Here is a 17,382-nt window from a genome sequence, read left to right as displayed (position 1 = left end):
AACCTCTGCCTCCTGGGCTCAAGCGATTCTCCTGCCTCAGCCTCCTGAGTAGCTAGGATTATAGGCACGCGCCACCACACCTGGCTAATTTTTGTATTTTTAGTAGAGACGGGGTTTCATCATGTTGGCCAGGCTGGTCTCGAACTCCTGACCTTGTGATCTGCCCGCCTTGGCCTCCCAAAGTGTTGGGATTACAGGCGTGAGCCACTGCGCCCAGCCATCTTATTTTGTATTATGGGATTTTTTTTCTTTTTTTCTTTCTTTTTTTTTTTTTTTTTTTTTTTTGAGACGGAGTCTTGCTCTGTCACCCAGGCTGGAGTGCAGTGGTGTTAGCTCACTACAACCTCAGCCTCCTGGGTTCAAGCGATTCTTCTGCCTCAGCCTCCCGAGTAGCTGGGACTACAGGCGCATGCCACCATGCCCAGCTAATTTTTGTATTTTTCGTAGAGACGGGGTTTCACCATATTGGCCAGGGTGAACTCCTGACCTTGTGATCCTCCTGCCTCGGCCTCTCAAAGTGCTGGGATTACAGGCATGAGCCACTGTGCCCAGTGAAATATTTCAAACATACATGCAACTAGAGAGAACAGTATAACCAGTGAATCCCCAGTGTACCTGGCATCCTGCTTCAATGATTATCTTAGTCAATCGTATTTCATTGTTCTAGTTTGTTGTTTTGCTGGAGGTTTTTTTTTTTTCTTCAACTTTTATTCCTCACCACTAGACAACTAGGGATTGCTGAAGTTTTTTGTTTTCTGTTTTTTTTTTCTTTGAGACGGAGTCTTGCTCTGTCGCCCAGGCTGGAGGGCAGTGGTGCTATCTCGGCTCACTGCAAGCTCCGCCTTCCGGGTTCACACCATTCTTCTGCCTCAGCCTCCCAAGCAGCTGGGACTACAGGCGCCCGCCACCACACCCGGCTAATTTTTTTTGTATTTTTAGTAGAGACGGGGTTTCACTGTGTTAGCCAGGGTGCTCTTGATCTCCTGACCTCGTGATCCGTCAGCCTCGGCCTCCCAAAGTGCTCGGATTACAGGCGTGAGCCACTGTGCCCAGCTGGATTGCTGAAGTTTTAAAAAGCAAATCTTAGCCATATAATTTCAGCTATAAATATTATAATATATATCTGTAACAGGTAGACTTAAAAAAAACTGACCCATATATACAGATGATTAGAGAAAGTTATAAATATGTGTGTATACTGTAGTATACATACACATATTCACTTACTCTGTCAGTTGAGAAGGGCCAAAAAACAAGACACCCGAGTAGCAATGAGCATACTAACCACGCAGATCTTGGTTTATTATTATTATTAGAGATGAGGGCCTCCCTTTGTTGACCAAGCTGATCTCAAACTCCTGGCCTCTGGCCATCCTCCCATCTAGGCCTCCCAAAATGTTGGGATTACAAGTATGAGCCACTGTGCCTGGCCCAGATCTTGGTTTCTAATACCATTCTCCAATAACAGTTATTTTCTAATAACTTCTTCAAGAGTCCTTGAAGAAATGACTGATTCTACGATTTGGGCAGGAAATATACAAGAAGAGCTATTTCCTTACTTTGTTGTAATGCCAAAAACATAAGGAAATACATAGACACACACACACACACACACACACACACCCCAACAGGGTATAGTAAAAGGTCACTGGAGAGGTGGAAAATTTGAGTAACAAAATAAAATAGTATCAGCTGGGCATGGTAGCTCACACTTGTAATCCTAACACTTTCGGAGGCTGAGGCAGGTGGATCACTTGAGGTCAGGAGTTTGAGACCACCCTGGCCAATATGGTGAAACCAAACCACATCTCTACTAAAAATACAAAATTAGCTGAGTGCAGTGGTGCATGCCTGTAATCCCAGCTACTTGGGAGGCTGAAGCAGGAGAATCGCCTGAACCCAGGGAGTGGAGGCTGCAGTGAGCTGAGATTGCACCACTTCACTCCAGCCTGGGCGAAAGAGCGATACTCTGTCTCAAAAAGTAAATAAATAAAATAAAATAGTATTGAATCATAACCCAATGTATAAAAGCCTGTATCTATATAAATAAATCAATGGGGGCCAGGCACAGTGGCTCACGTCTATAATCCTAGCACTTTGGGAGACTGACGGGGGTGGATCACCTGAGGTCAGGAGTTTGAGACCAGCCTGGCCATCATGGCGAAACCCCATCTCTACTAAAAATACAAAAAATTGGCTGGGCATGTTGGTGCGGGCCTGTAATCCCAGCTACTTGGGAGACTGAGGCAGGAGAATTGCTTGAACCCGAGAGGCAGAGGTTTCAGCAAGCCGAGATCGCACCATTGCACTCTAGCCTGGGTGACAGAGCCAGACTCTATCTCAAAATAATAATAATCAATCAATCAATGGGGAACTCAGACCTCTTCCATGCAGAAGAATTACAAATAATGTATGTAGACGCTCCACCCACATGGAGGCAAGCGCGACTGCACACTCATTGTGATCTGCACATAGCGACTTCCTTCCAAAGAGTACAGTATGAAAAGCAGGGGCAAAACAGTAACTTTACAGTGAAGAAACTTGACAAACATTACCTCAGCCAGTGATTAAGTTTAATAAGGCCGGGCGCGGTGGCTCACAACTGTAATCCCAGCACTTTGGGAGGCCTAGGCGGGCAGATCACGAGGTCAGGAGATTGTAGCCATCCTGGTTAACATGGTGAAACCCTCTTTCTACTAAAAATACAAAAAGAAGTTAGCCAAGCCTGGTGGTGGGCGCCTGTGGTCCCAGCTACTCAGGAGGCTGAGGCAGGAGAATGGCGTAAACCCAGGAGGTGGAGCTTGCAGTGAGCCGAGATCGCGCCACTGCACTCCAGCCTAGGCGACAGAGCGAGACTCCGTCTCAAAAAAAAAAAAAAAAAAAAAAAAAAACACAATTCATGAGGGAAATTGAGGAAATGTGAATATAGTGTGGACTTTAGTTGGCAACAGTGTATCAATATTTGTCAATAATTTAACAACAGGGCTGGGCACCATGGCTCATGCCTGTAATCCTACCACTTTGGATCAACTGAGGTCAGGAGTTTGAAAGCAATATGGCCTACACGGTGAAAGCCTGTCTTTACTAAAAATGCTAAAATTAGCCTGGCTGGTGGTGCATGCCTGTAGTTTCCGCTACTCGGGGTGCTGAGGCACAAGAATCCCTTGAACCTGGGAGGCGGGAGGTTGCGGTGAGCAGAGATCGCGCGACAGCACTCCAGCCTGGGGGATGAAGTGAGACTCTCTCAAAAAATAAAAAATAAATAAATAAAATTATAATAACTCTAACAAAAATATTAATATTAGATGTAAATAAGTGAAAGTGGGTTAAATAGAAACTTTTTGCAATTTTCTATAAATCTAAAACTATTCTAAAATTGTTTATTTTTCAAAAAAATTATTCTTTTGCCAGGCGCAGTGGCTCACTCCTGTGATCCCAGCACTTCGGGAGGCTGAGGCAGGAAGATCACCTGAGGTCAGGAGTTTGAGACCATCCTGGACAACATGGCGAAACCCTGTCTCTACTATAAGTACAAAAATTAGCCAGGCATGGTGGTGGGCACCTGTAATATCCGCTATTCAGGAGGCTGAGGCAGGAGAATAGCTTGAACCCGGCAGGCAGAAGTTGCAGTGAGCTGAGATGGCACCATTGCACTCCAGCCTGGGCGACATGAGCAAGACTCTGTCTCGGAAAAAAAAAAAATTATTCTTTTCAGAGACAAAGTCTTGCTCTGTCACTGAGGCTGGGGTGCAGTGATGCAAACAGCTTGCTGCAGCCTCACCTTCCTGGGGTCAAGTCATTCTCCCGCTGCTGCATCGCCAGGACTATAGGTGTTTGCCACCACACCCAGCTAATTAAAACAGTTGTGTGTGTGTTTTTTTTTTTTTTTTTTTTTGTAGAAACAGGGTCTCTCTATGTTGCCTGGGCTGGTCTTGAATTCCTGGCCACAAGCAATACTCCTGCCTCAGCCTACCAAAGAGCTGAGATTATAGGCATGAACCACCACACCCAGTCTTTGAAAGAAAAAAACATAGCCTTACCCAATACAAATTTCATAAATCCTGGCTGGGTGTGGTGGCATGCACCTGTGGTCCCAGCTACTCAGGAGGCTGAGGTGGGAGGATCACTTGAGCCTAGGAGGTCAAGGCTGCAGTGAGTCATGACAGCACCACTGCACTCCAGCCTCAGTGACAAAGCAAGACCCTATCTCAAAAAAGATGTAAACCCTTAATATCATACAAAATCCAGTTTATATTTAGTATTCCCTAACAGTCTCAAAAAACAGTTTCAAAAATGAAGATATAAACAAAGACCACATTTCATATGTAATAGTCTCGGCCCAGAGCAGTGGCTCACGCCTGTAATCCCACCATTTTGGGAGGCTGAGGTGGGCTAATCACTTGAGGTCAGGAGTTTCAGACCAGCCTGACATGGTGAAATCCTGTCTTTACTAAAAATACAAAAATTGGCTGGACACAGTGGCTCATACCTGTAATCCCAGCACTTTGGGAGGCTGAGGCGGGTGGGTCACTAGAGCCCAGGAATTTGACACCAGACTAGGCGACACGGCAAAACCCTGTCACTACAAAAAATACAAAAATTAGCCAGGTGTGGTTCAGGCCTGTGGTCCCAGCTACTCAGGAGGCTGAGGCAGGAGACTCGCTTGAGCTCGGAAAGCAGAGGTTGCAGTGAGCTGAGGCTGCACCATTGCACTCCAGCCTGGGCAACAGAGCAAGACCCTATCTCAAAACAGTAGAGGCCGGGCGCGGTGGCTCAAGTCTGTAATCCCAGCACTTTGGGAGGCCGAGATGGGTGGATCACGAGGTCAGGAGATCGAGACCATCCTGGCTAATACGGTGAAACCTCGTCTCTACTAATAAATACAAAAAACTAGCCGGGCGAGGTGGCGGGCGCCTGTAGTCCCAGCTACTCGGAAGGCTGAGGCAGGAGAATGGCATAAACCCGGGAGGCGGAGCTTGCAGTGAGCTGAGATCGCGCCACTGCACTCCAGCCTGGGCGACAGAGCGAGACTCCGTCTCAAAAAAAAAAAAAAAAAAAAAAAAAAAAACAAAAAAAAAAAAAAAACAGTAGAAAAGATTAATCAGTAAGTTCATATAACGGCAACCTGCTCCATCCATATAAAGTCTTCATTTGTTAAACAATGACTATTAAAACTACTAGGTCAAAGGTTGATGAAGACTTTATGTGGGGCTGGGTGTGTTTTGCAACTTTAGCAGGCACCAAAATCAAGTGGAAGGCTTGTTAAAACAATGCTGGGGCTGGGCATGGTGGCTTATGCCTATAGTCCCAGCATTTTGGGAGGCCGAGGCTGGCAGATCACCTGAGGTCAGGAGTTTGTGACCAGCCCGGCCAACGTGGTCCAACCGTGTCCCTACTAAAAATACAAAAATCAGCTGGCTGTGGTGGCACCATTGCCGCGAGCCATTATCTCATTATTTCATTGCGAAAAATGATTTTCTACTATCATTCATTCTGCATTTTTGGCTCCAGTTCCTCTCCCTCATCCTGCTACCTCCATAACTTCTGACTAGGTCTAGTACTATTTTGGACCTCAAGATGACTAAATCCTAGTAGCCAAAATTTATGGCTGTAGTTGAAGCCAAGAGGATTTGAGAATTATAGATCTGCTACAGTGCTGGACCAGCAGCATCACCTGGAAACTTGGTAGAAATGCAAATTTTGGGGTTCTATTAGAAACCTACTGAATCAGGCCCGGTGCGGTAGCTCATGCCTATAATCCCAGCACTTTAGGAGACTGAGGCAGGTGGATCACCTGTCAGGAGCTCGAGACCAGCCTGGCCAACATGGTGAAACCCCATCTCTGCTAAAAATACAAAAATTAGCTGGGCATGGTGGTGGGCGCCTATAATCTCAGCTACTCAGGAGGCTGAGGCAGGAGAATCACTTGAACCCAGGAGAAGGAGGTTGCAGTGTGCCGAGATCAAGCTATTGCACTCCAGCCTGGGCAACAAGAGCAAACTCCGTCTTTAAAAAAAAAAAAAAGAAGAAAAAGAAAAAAGAAAAACCTACTGAATCAGAAACTCAGAGGTTGAGGCCCAGCAATCTGTTTTGTTTTGTTTGAGACAAAGTCTGGCTCTGTGGCCCAGTCTGGAGTGCAGTGGTTCCATCTTGACTCACTGCAACCTCCGCCTCCCAGGTTCAAGTGATTCTTCTGGCTCAGCCTCTTGAGGAACTGGGACTACAGGTGGACACCACCATGCCCAGCTAATTTTTGTATTTTTAATAGAGATGGAGTTTCACCATGTTGGCCAGGCTGGTCTCGAACTCCTGAGCTCAGGTGACCTGCCAGCTTCAGCCTCCCAAAGTACTGGGAGTATAGGCATGTGCCACTGTGCCCGGCCCCAGCAATCTGGTTTAACAAGGCTTCCAGGTGATTCTGGTGCCTGCTAAAGTTGGAAAGCCACTGGACTAACATTGGCTGCCCCATGATGTCCTTCAGTCTAGCAATGATTTACTTAAGGTCCTACTATGTGCATGGCAACATGTTGGGTGCTCAGCATTAGATGCAAAGAACAAGGTCTGGTGAAAAGGTAACTGGTGACAGTTGGCAGTTGGCAGTGTGTTCTCAGCATACCACACAAGTGGTGCAGGCGGTAAGATTCCAGGTGATTCCAAGGAAAGTTCAGTGAGTAGGCGTGGCTGGCAGAGAAGTTTTAGAGTTGACGCCAGCTAGGCCTTAAAGAAATATCCTTTGGAGACAGGGGTGACAGAGAAAAGAGGGAGGATTTCCAAGAAGGGAGACTGGAATGAACAAAGGCAAGATTCTGGAGAAGATGATAACCTTGCTAGCAAGAAAGCTTTATTCCCTCTCTTCTCACCACCACTATTTCCGCAGTGCACTCTGGCAGTGTTCTTTCCTTGGGCCTTTTCATGGTTACCTTCTAGCTCGTCCATAAACACATTCGTCACGTTGGTGTGTGTGTGTGTCCGCGTTTCTGTGTGCTGCCGTGGGTGTGCGTGCTGGGATGTAGGATGTGGTAACACTGGCTGGTGAGTGCAGAGGGACGTCTGAGGAACGCTCTGTCCCTGCCAAGGGTGTCGTATGTGCAGAAGGGGCTGTGCCTGCTGTACATCAGAAGGATGTGTGGGCCAGGCGCGGTGGCGCAGCCTGTAATCAGCACTTTGGGGGCCAAGGTGGGCGGATTACCTAAGGTCGGGAGTTCGAGACCAGTTTGGGCAACATGGTGAAACCCCGTCTCTACTAAAAATATAAAAATTAGCCAGACATGGTGGCGGGCACCTGTAATCCCAGCTATTCGGGAGGCTGAGGCACAAGAATCGCTTGAGCCTGGGAGGCGCAGGTTGCAGTGAGCCGAGCTTGCGCCACAGCACTCCAGCCTGGGCGACAGAGCAAGACTCTGTCTCAAAATAAAAAATAAAAAGGATGTGTGTTCTGGGTGATGGTATAGAGCTTACGTGGGAGTAATAAACTGCCAGCCGTGCAGCACCGCGCTCACCAGTCCGCCACGCTGAACAAGCAAAGCCCAGAATGCTTCGAGCTAAGCCCGGGAGAGGCGGGGCTGGGCTGCGGGGCGGAACCTGGAATCTGGCGGCGGCGGAAACGCTACTTCTGTGGGGCAAGATGGCGGCGCCCAGACAGGCCTGGATCACGTAGGTGGCGGGGATGAAGGGACGGATTTCAGGTGATCTGGGCGGAGGACCCAGGGTAGCGTGTCCAATTTCTTTGCTGGAACCTGCCTGCGGGCCTTTGGTCTGTAAGGGAGCAACTGTGGCCTCCTCAGTGCATAGATCTCGGGCACGGCCCTTCAAGGGGGCGGCAAAAGCTGAGACTCGGTGATTACTCATTGCAGAGTTGGGTGGTCCAGGAGGCTTAACTAGAACCCTTGACCAGAGCGGTAGGGGCTAGTCAGCGTCCCTACTCGGGATTGGATCCTGGCTCTGTAGGATAGGCTGCAATGTAAGAGCCTCAGAGACTCCTCAGAGGCCAAGATAAACCCAGAGGTCCATTGTTAGGACTACTTTTTTTACGAGTTACTCTTTAGGCATTACTCGTTAGGATTACAGGCTTGAGCCACCGCGCCCGGCCAATGTTATCACTTCTAGCACGGATTGGTTCTGGACAAATCTGTTCTGGAGTTTGTGGGGAAATACACTGGTGGCTTTACTTAGGACTAAAAGAATTGTTACTGAGGTTTATTTATATAAGTAACAGGCACTGGGCTAGGCGCTTTGCGTGTATAGTCATTTAAATCCTCACATATTTCCTATTATATAGGCCCTGTTACTCGCATTTTACAGTTGTGGAAACGTGACTTGAGTCAGCATAGAGGCCGGACACGGTGGCTCATGCCTGTAATTCCAGCACTTTGGGAGGCTGAGGCGGGCGGATCACCTGAGGTCAGGAGTTCGAGACCAGCCTGGCCAACATGATGAAACCACGTCTCTACTAAAAAAATACAAAAAATTAGCCGGGCGTGGTGGCAGGCGCCTGTAATCCCAGCTACTCGGGAGCCTGAGGCAGGAGAATCACTTGAACCCAGGAGGCAGAGGTTGCAGTGTTCCGAGATCGTGCTATTGCACTCCAGCCTGGGCAACAAGAGGGAGAGTCCGTCTCAAAAAAAAAAAAAAAAAAAGGTAACTTGCTTACTTTCGCACGTTTAGTGCATTTAGTAAGTAGTGGAACTGGTATTTGACTTCTGGCCTATTGATTCCACAACTGGTGCCCATAACTCCCCTAGCTCTTTGTGATGTAGGTATGGTGCACCCTGTGAAGTGAGTTGGACTTTGCTTTGGGGTCACATGAATCCATGGATAAGTAGGAGGAATTGTTTCTTCTTATGCAGAATCTTACAGGAGTGAATTGTTAACATACCATGGATTCTCACTTCATCTAGTTCAGCCTTCCTTAGCGCTTTTGGGTAGGCACTGGGGTAGGAGACTTTCCTTGTTTGTTGGCCGGACTGCCCAACAATTAGATATGGTTAACTGCCCTTTGGCTGTATAAATAATAAGAATCATAACTGGCGTTTGTGTCCTTTCATGTATAAGACTGTTCTAATCTTCTTACATATATATAATTAATTCAGGAGGTAGGTACAGTTATCTTCATGTTACAGATGAGGAAACAAGCAGAGTAACTTAAGTAAAATACCTTGCTTAATCTTACACAGTTAGTAAATTGTAGAACCTGGATTTGAACACAGGCAGTCCATTTTCTTTTTTTTTTTTTTGAGATGGAGTCTTGCTCTGTAGCCCGGGCTGGAGTGCAGTGGCCGGATCTCAGCTCACTGCAAGCTCCGCCTTCCGGCTTTACGCCATTCTGCTGCCTCAGCCTCCCGAGTAGCCGGGACTACAGGCACCCGCCACCTCGCCCGGCTAGTTTTTTGTATTTTTAGTAGACACGGGGTTTCATCGATCTCCTGACCTCGTGATCCGCCCATCTCGGCCTCCCAAAGTGCTGGGATTACAGGCTTGAGCCACTGCGCCCGGCCAGGCAGTCCATTTTCATACTATTTGCCTACCATTCAGGAAAAGGCACATCTGTGTACTTTGCTGTTGTCATGCTACAAACAGTACTTAATACAAGTTCTATGCCAAATTTAAGACGAAATTTTGTAGACAGGTCTTTGCTCACTTCATCCACTTCCTTCAGTTCTCTGCTTATCTAAGTTTTCTCCTTCAATATTGAGCTCTATTTTTAACCTTTCGGGATTTTTCCCACCTCTGAAATCCTGTAGCAGTGATCTGTGTGATTAATTTGATCACTGGGATGTACTGCCTTGCAAATGTATATGCATGTTTACCATATTCTCTCACCCCAAATTTGGGTACATCATTGACCAAAGGAAGACCTTTACAATCTTGGAGACATCATTTTAACTGTAAACCTTTGGAATTTCTAGACTTGTGTGGGCAAAGAGAGATAATGAAGTGAGAAATTATTAAAAGACCCAGTATTTCGGCATGGTCTCTGTCTCCCCAGTAAGCCCCTTGAACCCAGGGACTGGATTTTACCCCCATTTCTTTATATTTACAGCCCCTTGTACACCGCTCTGCCCAGAGTAAACTCGCAAAAAATGTTTTTGATAATGTTTGTAAGGTCACACCGTCACACTAAATGCACTAAATGTGCAAAATTAGGCAAGTTACCTATGCTTTTTCTTTTTTTTTTTTTTTTTCTGAGACAGACTCTCGCTCTTGTTGCCCAGACTGGAGTGCAATAGCATGATCTCAGCACACTGCAACCTCCACCTCCTGGGTTCAACTGATTCTCCTGCCTCAGGCTCCCGAGTAGCTGGGATTACATGAAATTGTTTCACCATTTCTACCCCTTTTAGCCTACCCCCCACCCCTGTGTTGGGAGGTGCTTCCAGTGCTGGCTTAGTTATTAGATCTCATCCTGCTTAGAAGTAGATGAAGAAAAAGTAAGGAAATGTGTCATTCAGCACTTTTTTTTTTTTTTTTTTTTTGAGAAAGAGTCTCATGCTCTGTCTCCAGGCTGGAGTGCAATGGCACGATCTTGGCTCACTGCAACCTCCGCCTCCCGGGTTTACGCCATTCTCCTCTCTCAGCCTCCCAAGTAGCTGGGACTACAGGCGTGTGCCACCACGCCTGGCTAATTTTTTGTATTTTTAGTAGAGATGGGGTTTCACTATGTTAGCCAGGATGGTCTCGATCTCCTGACCTCGTGATCCACCTGCCTTGGCCTCCCAAAGTGCTGGGATTACAGGCGTGAACCACCGCACCCGGCCTTCATTCAGCACTATTGTTAGTCCCAGCTATCTAGCTTGTCTACCTCTCCATCTCACCCTCCTTCAACTTTTAGGAGGTGGTCAACTTCATCGTGTTCTCCCATGTACCATATTTATTCCCTGCTTCTTTTTTCTTTTTTTCGAGATAGAGTCTAACTCTGTTACCCAAGCTGGAGTGCAGTGGCGCAATCTTTGCTCGCTGCAACCTCCGCCTACCTGGGTTCAAACCATTCTCCTGCCTCAGCCTCCCAAGTAGCTGGGACTACAGGCACACGCCACCATGCCTGCCTAATTTTTTTGTGTTTTTAGTAGAGATGGCGTTTCATCATGTTGGCCAGGCTGGTCTTGAACTCCTGACCTCAAGTGATCCACCCCCTCTCAGCCTCAAAGTGCTGGGATTACAGGTGTGAGCCACTGCGCCCGGCCCTATTCCCTGCTTCTATACCTTTGCCCAGCTATCCCTTCTGGCTGGAGGCCTATCTCATCCTTCAAGGTCTGGTTCAGTGATTTTCAACTGGGGGTGACTTTTTTCCGAGGTGACATTTGGCAATGTCTGTCTGGAGACATTTTTGCTTGTCACAACTGGGGGAGGAGGTTTGCTGATGGCATCTAGTGGGTAAAAGCCAGGAATGCCGCTGAACATCCTACAGTGCACGAGACAGCTTCCTACAGCAAAGATTTGTCCAGCCGTAAAGATCAATAGTCCCTATTGAGAAAGCTTAGTGTAGTTCCAGCCTTTGCTCTTCAGGAGATTCTTTATAGTTCTTCCCCATCTGCCTCACTGTTCCAGACTTCCAGGACACCCAGGCACCCACAGCACTAGGCAGTAGAACATAGTGAGTAAGAGCACGGACTGACTGGGATTGAATCCTAATCCTAGCACTTACACTGAGACCTTGGGCAAATACTTAACTTCTCAGAACTCTTCTTTTCTTAGCTGTAAAATTTGAATAATAGTAGTAACCTACCTCATAGGCTGTTATGAGGATTAAATGAATGAATATGGAAAAAGTGCTTAGAGAACAGTATGTGGTGCATACTAAGTGCTCAATAAGTGTTAGCTATAACAATGTTTTTATTATTACCAGCATCTAGCTCAGGGGTTCCAAAACTAGCCAGCCAGCTTGCAGGCATCTTTGGCCAGTCCAGTGTTTTTTGTTTTATAATTGAGATATAGTTTATATACCACAGAATTCATCATTTCATTTTAATATTAGTATTATTATTATTTTGAGACGAGTCTCACTCTGTCATCCAGGCTGGAGTGCAGTGGTGCGATCTTGGCTTAACGCATCCTCTACCTCCCAGGTTCAAGTGATTCTCCTGCCTCAGCCTCCTGAGTAGCTGGGATTACAGGCACGTGCCACCACGCCCAGATAATTTTTTTTTGTATTTTTAGTAGAGACGGAGTTTCACCATGTTGGTCAGGCTGGTCTTGAATGCCTGACCTCGTGATCCACCTGCCTCGGCCTCCCAAAGTGCTGGGATTACCAACGTAAGCTACTGAGCCTGGCCAGAATTCATCATTTTAAAAGTTTACAGGCCGGGGCAGTGGCTCAGGCCTGTAATCCCAGCACTTTGGGAGCCCGAGGTAGACAGATGTCTTGAGCCCAGAGATTGAGACCATCCTGGACAACATGGTGAAACCGTGTCTCTATAAAAAACACAAAAATTGCAGGGTGCAGTGGCTCACATCTGTAATCCCAGTACTTTGGGAGGCCAAGGTGGGTGGATCATGAGGTCAGGAGTTCGAGATCAGCCTGACCAACATGGTAAAACCCCGTCTCTACTGCAAAACTGCAAAAATTAGCCAGCTGTGGTAGTGGGCACCTGTAATCCCAGCTACTCAGGAGGCTGAGGCAGGAGAATCGCTTGAACCTGGGAGGCAGAGTTTGCGGTGGGCCAAGATCGTGCCATTGCACTCCAGCCTGGGCAACAAGAGAAAAACTCTGTCTCTCAAAAAAAAATTAAAAAAAAAAAAAAAATTAGCTGACTGTGGTACATCTGTAGTCCTAGCTTTTTGGGAGACTGCGGTGGGAGGATGGCTTAAGCCCAGGAGGTGGAGGTTGCAGTGAGCCAAGATCATGGTACTGCACTCCATCCTGGGTGACAGAGCCAGACCCTGTCACAATAAATAAATAAAGTTTACAATTCATGGCTTTTAGTATATTCACAAGGTTGAACATTTTCATTACTCCAAAAAGACGCTCCATACCCATTAGCTGTCCATTCCCATTTCCCTCCAGCTCTCCTAGCCCCTGGCAATTACTAATCTACTTTCTGTCTCTATGGATTTGCCTATTTTGGACATTCCATATGAACAGAATCATACAATATGAGGCCCTTTCTGGCTAGCTTCTTTCTTTCTTTTCACTAAATAAAATGTTTCTGAGTCATATAGCTTCTTTCACATAGTGTAATGTTTTCAATGTTTGTGCATTAGAACTTCATTCCTTTTTATTGACAAATAAGTGTAATGTCACTATTTTTGCCCTTTGTGCCATGATTATGTAAAGTCTTAACCTTTGGAGAAGCTGGGTGAAGACTATATATGGAAACTGTTCATATTATCTATATAAATCTGTAAATCTAACATAACAAATCACAAGTTTAAAAAGTATATAAATTTATAGTATATAGAGAAAAATAGAAATGTGCATATTTTATCATGATACAAAACAAACATTTGATTGCTGATTTGTTTGTTGATTTATTTATTTATTTATTTATTTTTGAGATGGAGTCTGGCTCTAGCCCAGACTGGAGTGTGGCACGATCTCAGCTCACTGCAAGCTCTGTCTCCGGGGTTCACACCATTCTCCTGCCTCAGCCTCCCAAGTAGCTGGGACTACAGGTGCCCGCCACCAGGCCCAGCTAATTTTTTGTATTTTTAGTAGAGACGGGGTTTCACTGTGTTAGTCAGGATGGTCTCGATCTCCTGACCTCATGATCTGCCTGCGTTGGCCTCCCAAAGTGCTGGGATTACAGGCATGAACCACCATTCCCTGCCGATCCTGTCCCTTAAAAAAAAAAAGATTATATTGAATTATAGATTTGGGGAGTATTAAGTCTTCTAATTCATGAACATGGGATGTCTTTCCATTTGTTTAGGTCTTTATTCTTATTGTTATTAGTTTTTGTAGAGACATGATGGTCTGGCTTTGTTGCTCAGGTTCATCTTGAACTCCTGGCTTCAAGCAGTCCTCCTGCCTCAGCCTCCCAAAGTGCTGGGATTACGGGCATAAGTCACTATGCCCGGCCCCATTTGTTTAGTTCTTTAATTCAATAGTTTTCAATGGACAAGTCTTGTACTTTTTTGGTTAAATTTATTCTAAAGCATTTTATTCTTTTTGATGCTATTGTAAATTCAGTTGTTTTCTTAATTCCATTTTCTGCATGTTCTTTGCTAGTGTATAGACATACTTTTTTTTTTTTTTTTCCCCGAGACGGAGTTTCACTCTTGTTGCCCAGGCTGGAGTGCAATGGTGCAATCTTGGCTCACGGCAACCTCCGTCTCCCAGGTTCAAGTGATTCTCCTGTCTCAGCCTTATGGGCGCCCACCACAACTCCCAGCTAATTTTTTGTATTTTCAGTAGAGATGGGGTTTCACCATGTTGACCAGGCTGGTCTCAAACTCCTGGCCTCAGGTGACCCACCCGCCTCGGCCTCACAAAGTGCTGGGATTACAAGCGTGAGCAACTGTGCCTGGCCACAAATGTTTTTTACATTGATAGTTTACAGCCCAAGGTTTTTAATAATTTGCATACCTTTAGGCCAAGCATGTTCTCTCCAGTTTGATACAGAATCATCACCCCCCATTATGACACATATCTGCCCGGCCCTTGATGACATTTTCCTCAGGTCTCCTGCTGGTTGTTCCTGAGAGTTTTATCACCCGTAGATTATAAACAACCTAAGTTGGCTATAAATGTTGTTGCTAGGCTGATGACATCAGGGAGGGCTGAAGACGGAATGACAATAATGTATGAATGAGGAGGAATGAATTCATGTGAACCCAAGGATAAAGAAGATCTTCGCTGATGCCCAGTAAAGAGAATCAGGGTTCAGTTGCAGAGGGCCCATATTCTTTGTTGCTCTTAGGGATGAATAAGAGGGAATCCCCGCACAGAGACACGGCTGGAGAGAGTCGTACCGGGCAGGCAGCTGGAGCAGCAAGATGCTGTCGCGACCAAAGCCAGGGGAGTCCGAGATGGACCTGCTGCGCTTCCAGAGTCACTTTCTCGCAGCTGGTGCAGCCCCAGCGGTGCAGTTGGTGAAGAAAGGAAATAGGGGCAGTAGTGACGCCAACTCAGACCGGCCTCCGCTCCAGGACCATCGGGATGTGGTGATGTTGGACAGTGAGTGCCCAGGGGTATGAGGCTGAGAAGTAGAGAGGGTACAGCCTTGGGCCCCTTCCTCTTCATGATGTGGTTGGATTCAGACACATCATTATTATTTCAGATACTGCATAGCCTCTGTTGCTTCAGCCCCATTTTACATAGGAAGAAACTGAGGCTCAAAGAGGTTAAATATCTTACCCAAGATGACACGGCTTGAGCCAGGGCCCCATGGCAGCTGTCTTTCTTCCCTAGCCTGCAGAGTCTTCCTAGTATGTGCATATACTCATGTTTGGGATTTTTTCTTTCTCAGATCTCCCAGATTTGCCCCCAGCTTTGGTCCCTTCTCCCCCGAAGAGAGCCAGGTCCAGCCCTGGCCACCCCCTGCCTGAGGATGAGGACCCAGAAGAGAAGCTGAGGAGGCATGATCAGCACATCACTGCTGTCTTGACTAAGATTATTGTGCGTCTCACTCGGGCTGAGTAGGATAAGATGTTCCAGGGCAACAGGGATATAGGATGCTTGGGGCGGGTGAGCCTTATGAGTGGATGGTGCTTCAGAAAGGTAGAGTTTTACCCCCCGAGGTCAGGTTGGGGGCTGGGTTAGAATCACTCTGCCCTGAAGGGAGGAGGGTCCATAACCCCCCAGAGTGAGGTTCTCATCGTTCAGAACTGGGCTAATAGGATAGGGTCCAGCCTAGGGAAGTCTCTCCATTGTGCTTTACAACTTTGTGCTTTGTTGCTACAGGAACGAGATACAAGTTCAGTGACTGTGAATCTGCCTATGCCCGGTGGCGTTGCTTTCCCCGCTGTGTTCCATCGCTCGCGGGACACACAGGTAGGGAAGGGTAAGCTTAGGTGGTGCTTAGGAGACTGACAGGTGAGTCTCACAGTGCATCTTCTTCAGGCAGGTAGTTTAGTGATGATAAGCAATTTCATTTACAAAGCAGGACTATACTAAGCACTTCATACCCATTACTTCTTTTAATCTTCATAACAAACTTATAAGGCAGGTATCATGATGATACCTTGGGGATGAGGATTCGTTATTCCCATTTTTCAGATGAGGAAACTGAGACCCCAAAGAGATAAATAACTTGTCCAACACCACACACCTAATAGGTAGAAGAGCCAGAACTTCAACCCAAGTCTGTGAGATTCTAAGACCTTTATTCCTGTAGACTTCTCCTTTTTCTGAGAACTAGGGTTGTGATCCCTGGAAATTGAGCAAAGCCTCTCTTATCTCTTTGTTCCAGAGGCCTTGATATAAAGAGGTTGAGAGGAAAGTGGGATAATGAGCATCAGTAACCTGGGTTTTCTTTTTGCCCCGCAGGGAAAATCAGCAACATCTGGTAAGAGAAGCATTTTTGCCCAGGAAATTGCAGCAAGGAGGATAGTTGAAGCCAGGGTCCCATCAGTTGGGGAAGTCGTGCCCAACCTGGGCCCACCAGAGGGTGAGCTGGGGTTGAAGAGGATTGGGCTTGGCCTTTTTAAAAGACACAGTCATGGGGTCATTTTTGAAGACATATCTTCCTGCCTCAAATGGGAGGTGCATTTGAGCCATCTCAAGTAGTCTGAGAATACTAGATATGGGAGACTTGGGTCCGTATCTGGGTCTCGGGTGCTGGGAGTGGGCCAGGCCATTATGCAATCCTAAGAGAAAGGGAATAGGGCAGAAGTGTCTGGCAGAGACTGTAAAATGAATGTATTGGCCAAGATTCCTTTAATGACGCAAATTATTAGCTGAACAGCTGGGAGCAGGCCCCTGGTTACAGATGGCTGCCTAGATATCCAAGAGAAGAGTCAGAAATTAGGGTGTTTCTGAGGAAAACCTTTTCATGTAAGTACTAGGGAAGCGGTGAGTGGAGCAGCCACCTGGAGTCCCTGTGCCAGACCCAGTGAGGTCTCTCCACTCTGTCTGAGGAAAGCTTGGGTCTATACCTGTCTCCAGGGCTAATAAGCTTATAGAAGAAGGCCAGAAAACCCAGTTAGAGCCATGGAGGACAGAGCAATGAACATGATCATACCTTTTTTCCAGGTGCCGTGACCTGTGAGACACTCACTCCTAGGGACCAGGGCTGCCAGCTTCCTGGGAGCAGCCACAGCTTTCAGGGACCCAATCTGGTCACAGGGAAGGGGCTCAGGGATCAAGAAGCTGAGCAGGAAGCCCAGACTATCCATGAAGAGAACATAGCAAGACTGCAGGCCATGGCTCCTGAGGAGATCCTGCAGGAACAGCAGCGGTTGCTGGCCCAGCTTGGTATGGGTGCCTGACTTTCGTGCTGAGACCAG

General features: G+C 46.8%; 1 protein-coding gene across 3 annotated transcripts in view; it reads left to right on the top strand.

The window, feature by feature from the left end:
• The first annotated feature begins 7,557 nt into the window (after positions 1-7,557).
• Positions 7,558-17,382, top strand: part of RPAP1 (RNA polymerase II associated protein 1) — a 27,529-nt gene continuing 17,704 nt past the window's right edge. The window contains exons 1-7 of one of the 3 annotated variants that reach the window (XM_073012061.1): positions 7,633-7,653; positions 8,279-8,637; positions 14,856-15,112; positions 15,405-15,553; positions 15,839-15,928; positions 16,424-16,544; positions 17,129-17,350. In XM_073012061.1, coding sequence (XP_072868162.1) covers positions 14,932-15,112; positions 15,405-15,553; positions 15,839-15,928; positions 16,424-16,544; positions 17,129-17,350 — 763 coding nt within the window. In that variant the 5' untranslated portion in view covers positions 7,633-7,653; positions 8,279-8,637; positions 14,856-14,931. The other 2 variants (XM_008016965.3, XM_038009853.2) reach the window with 2 other exon arrangements.

Source organism: Chlorocebus sabaeus, chromosome 26, assembly GCF_047675955.1.
Source record: "Chlorocebus sabaeus isolate Y175 chromosome 26, mChlSab1.0.hap1, whole genome shotgun sequence".
In the NCBI taxonomy this organism is placed as follows: domain Eukaryota; kingdom Metazoa; phylum Chordata; class Mammalia; order Primates; family Cercopithecidae; genus Chlorocebus; species Chlorocebus sabaeus.
Note: the sequence above shows the minus strand (reverse complement) of the source record. Positions and strands in the feature narration are given on the sequence as shown.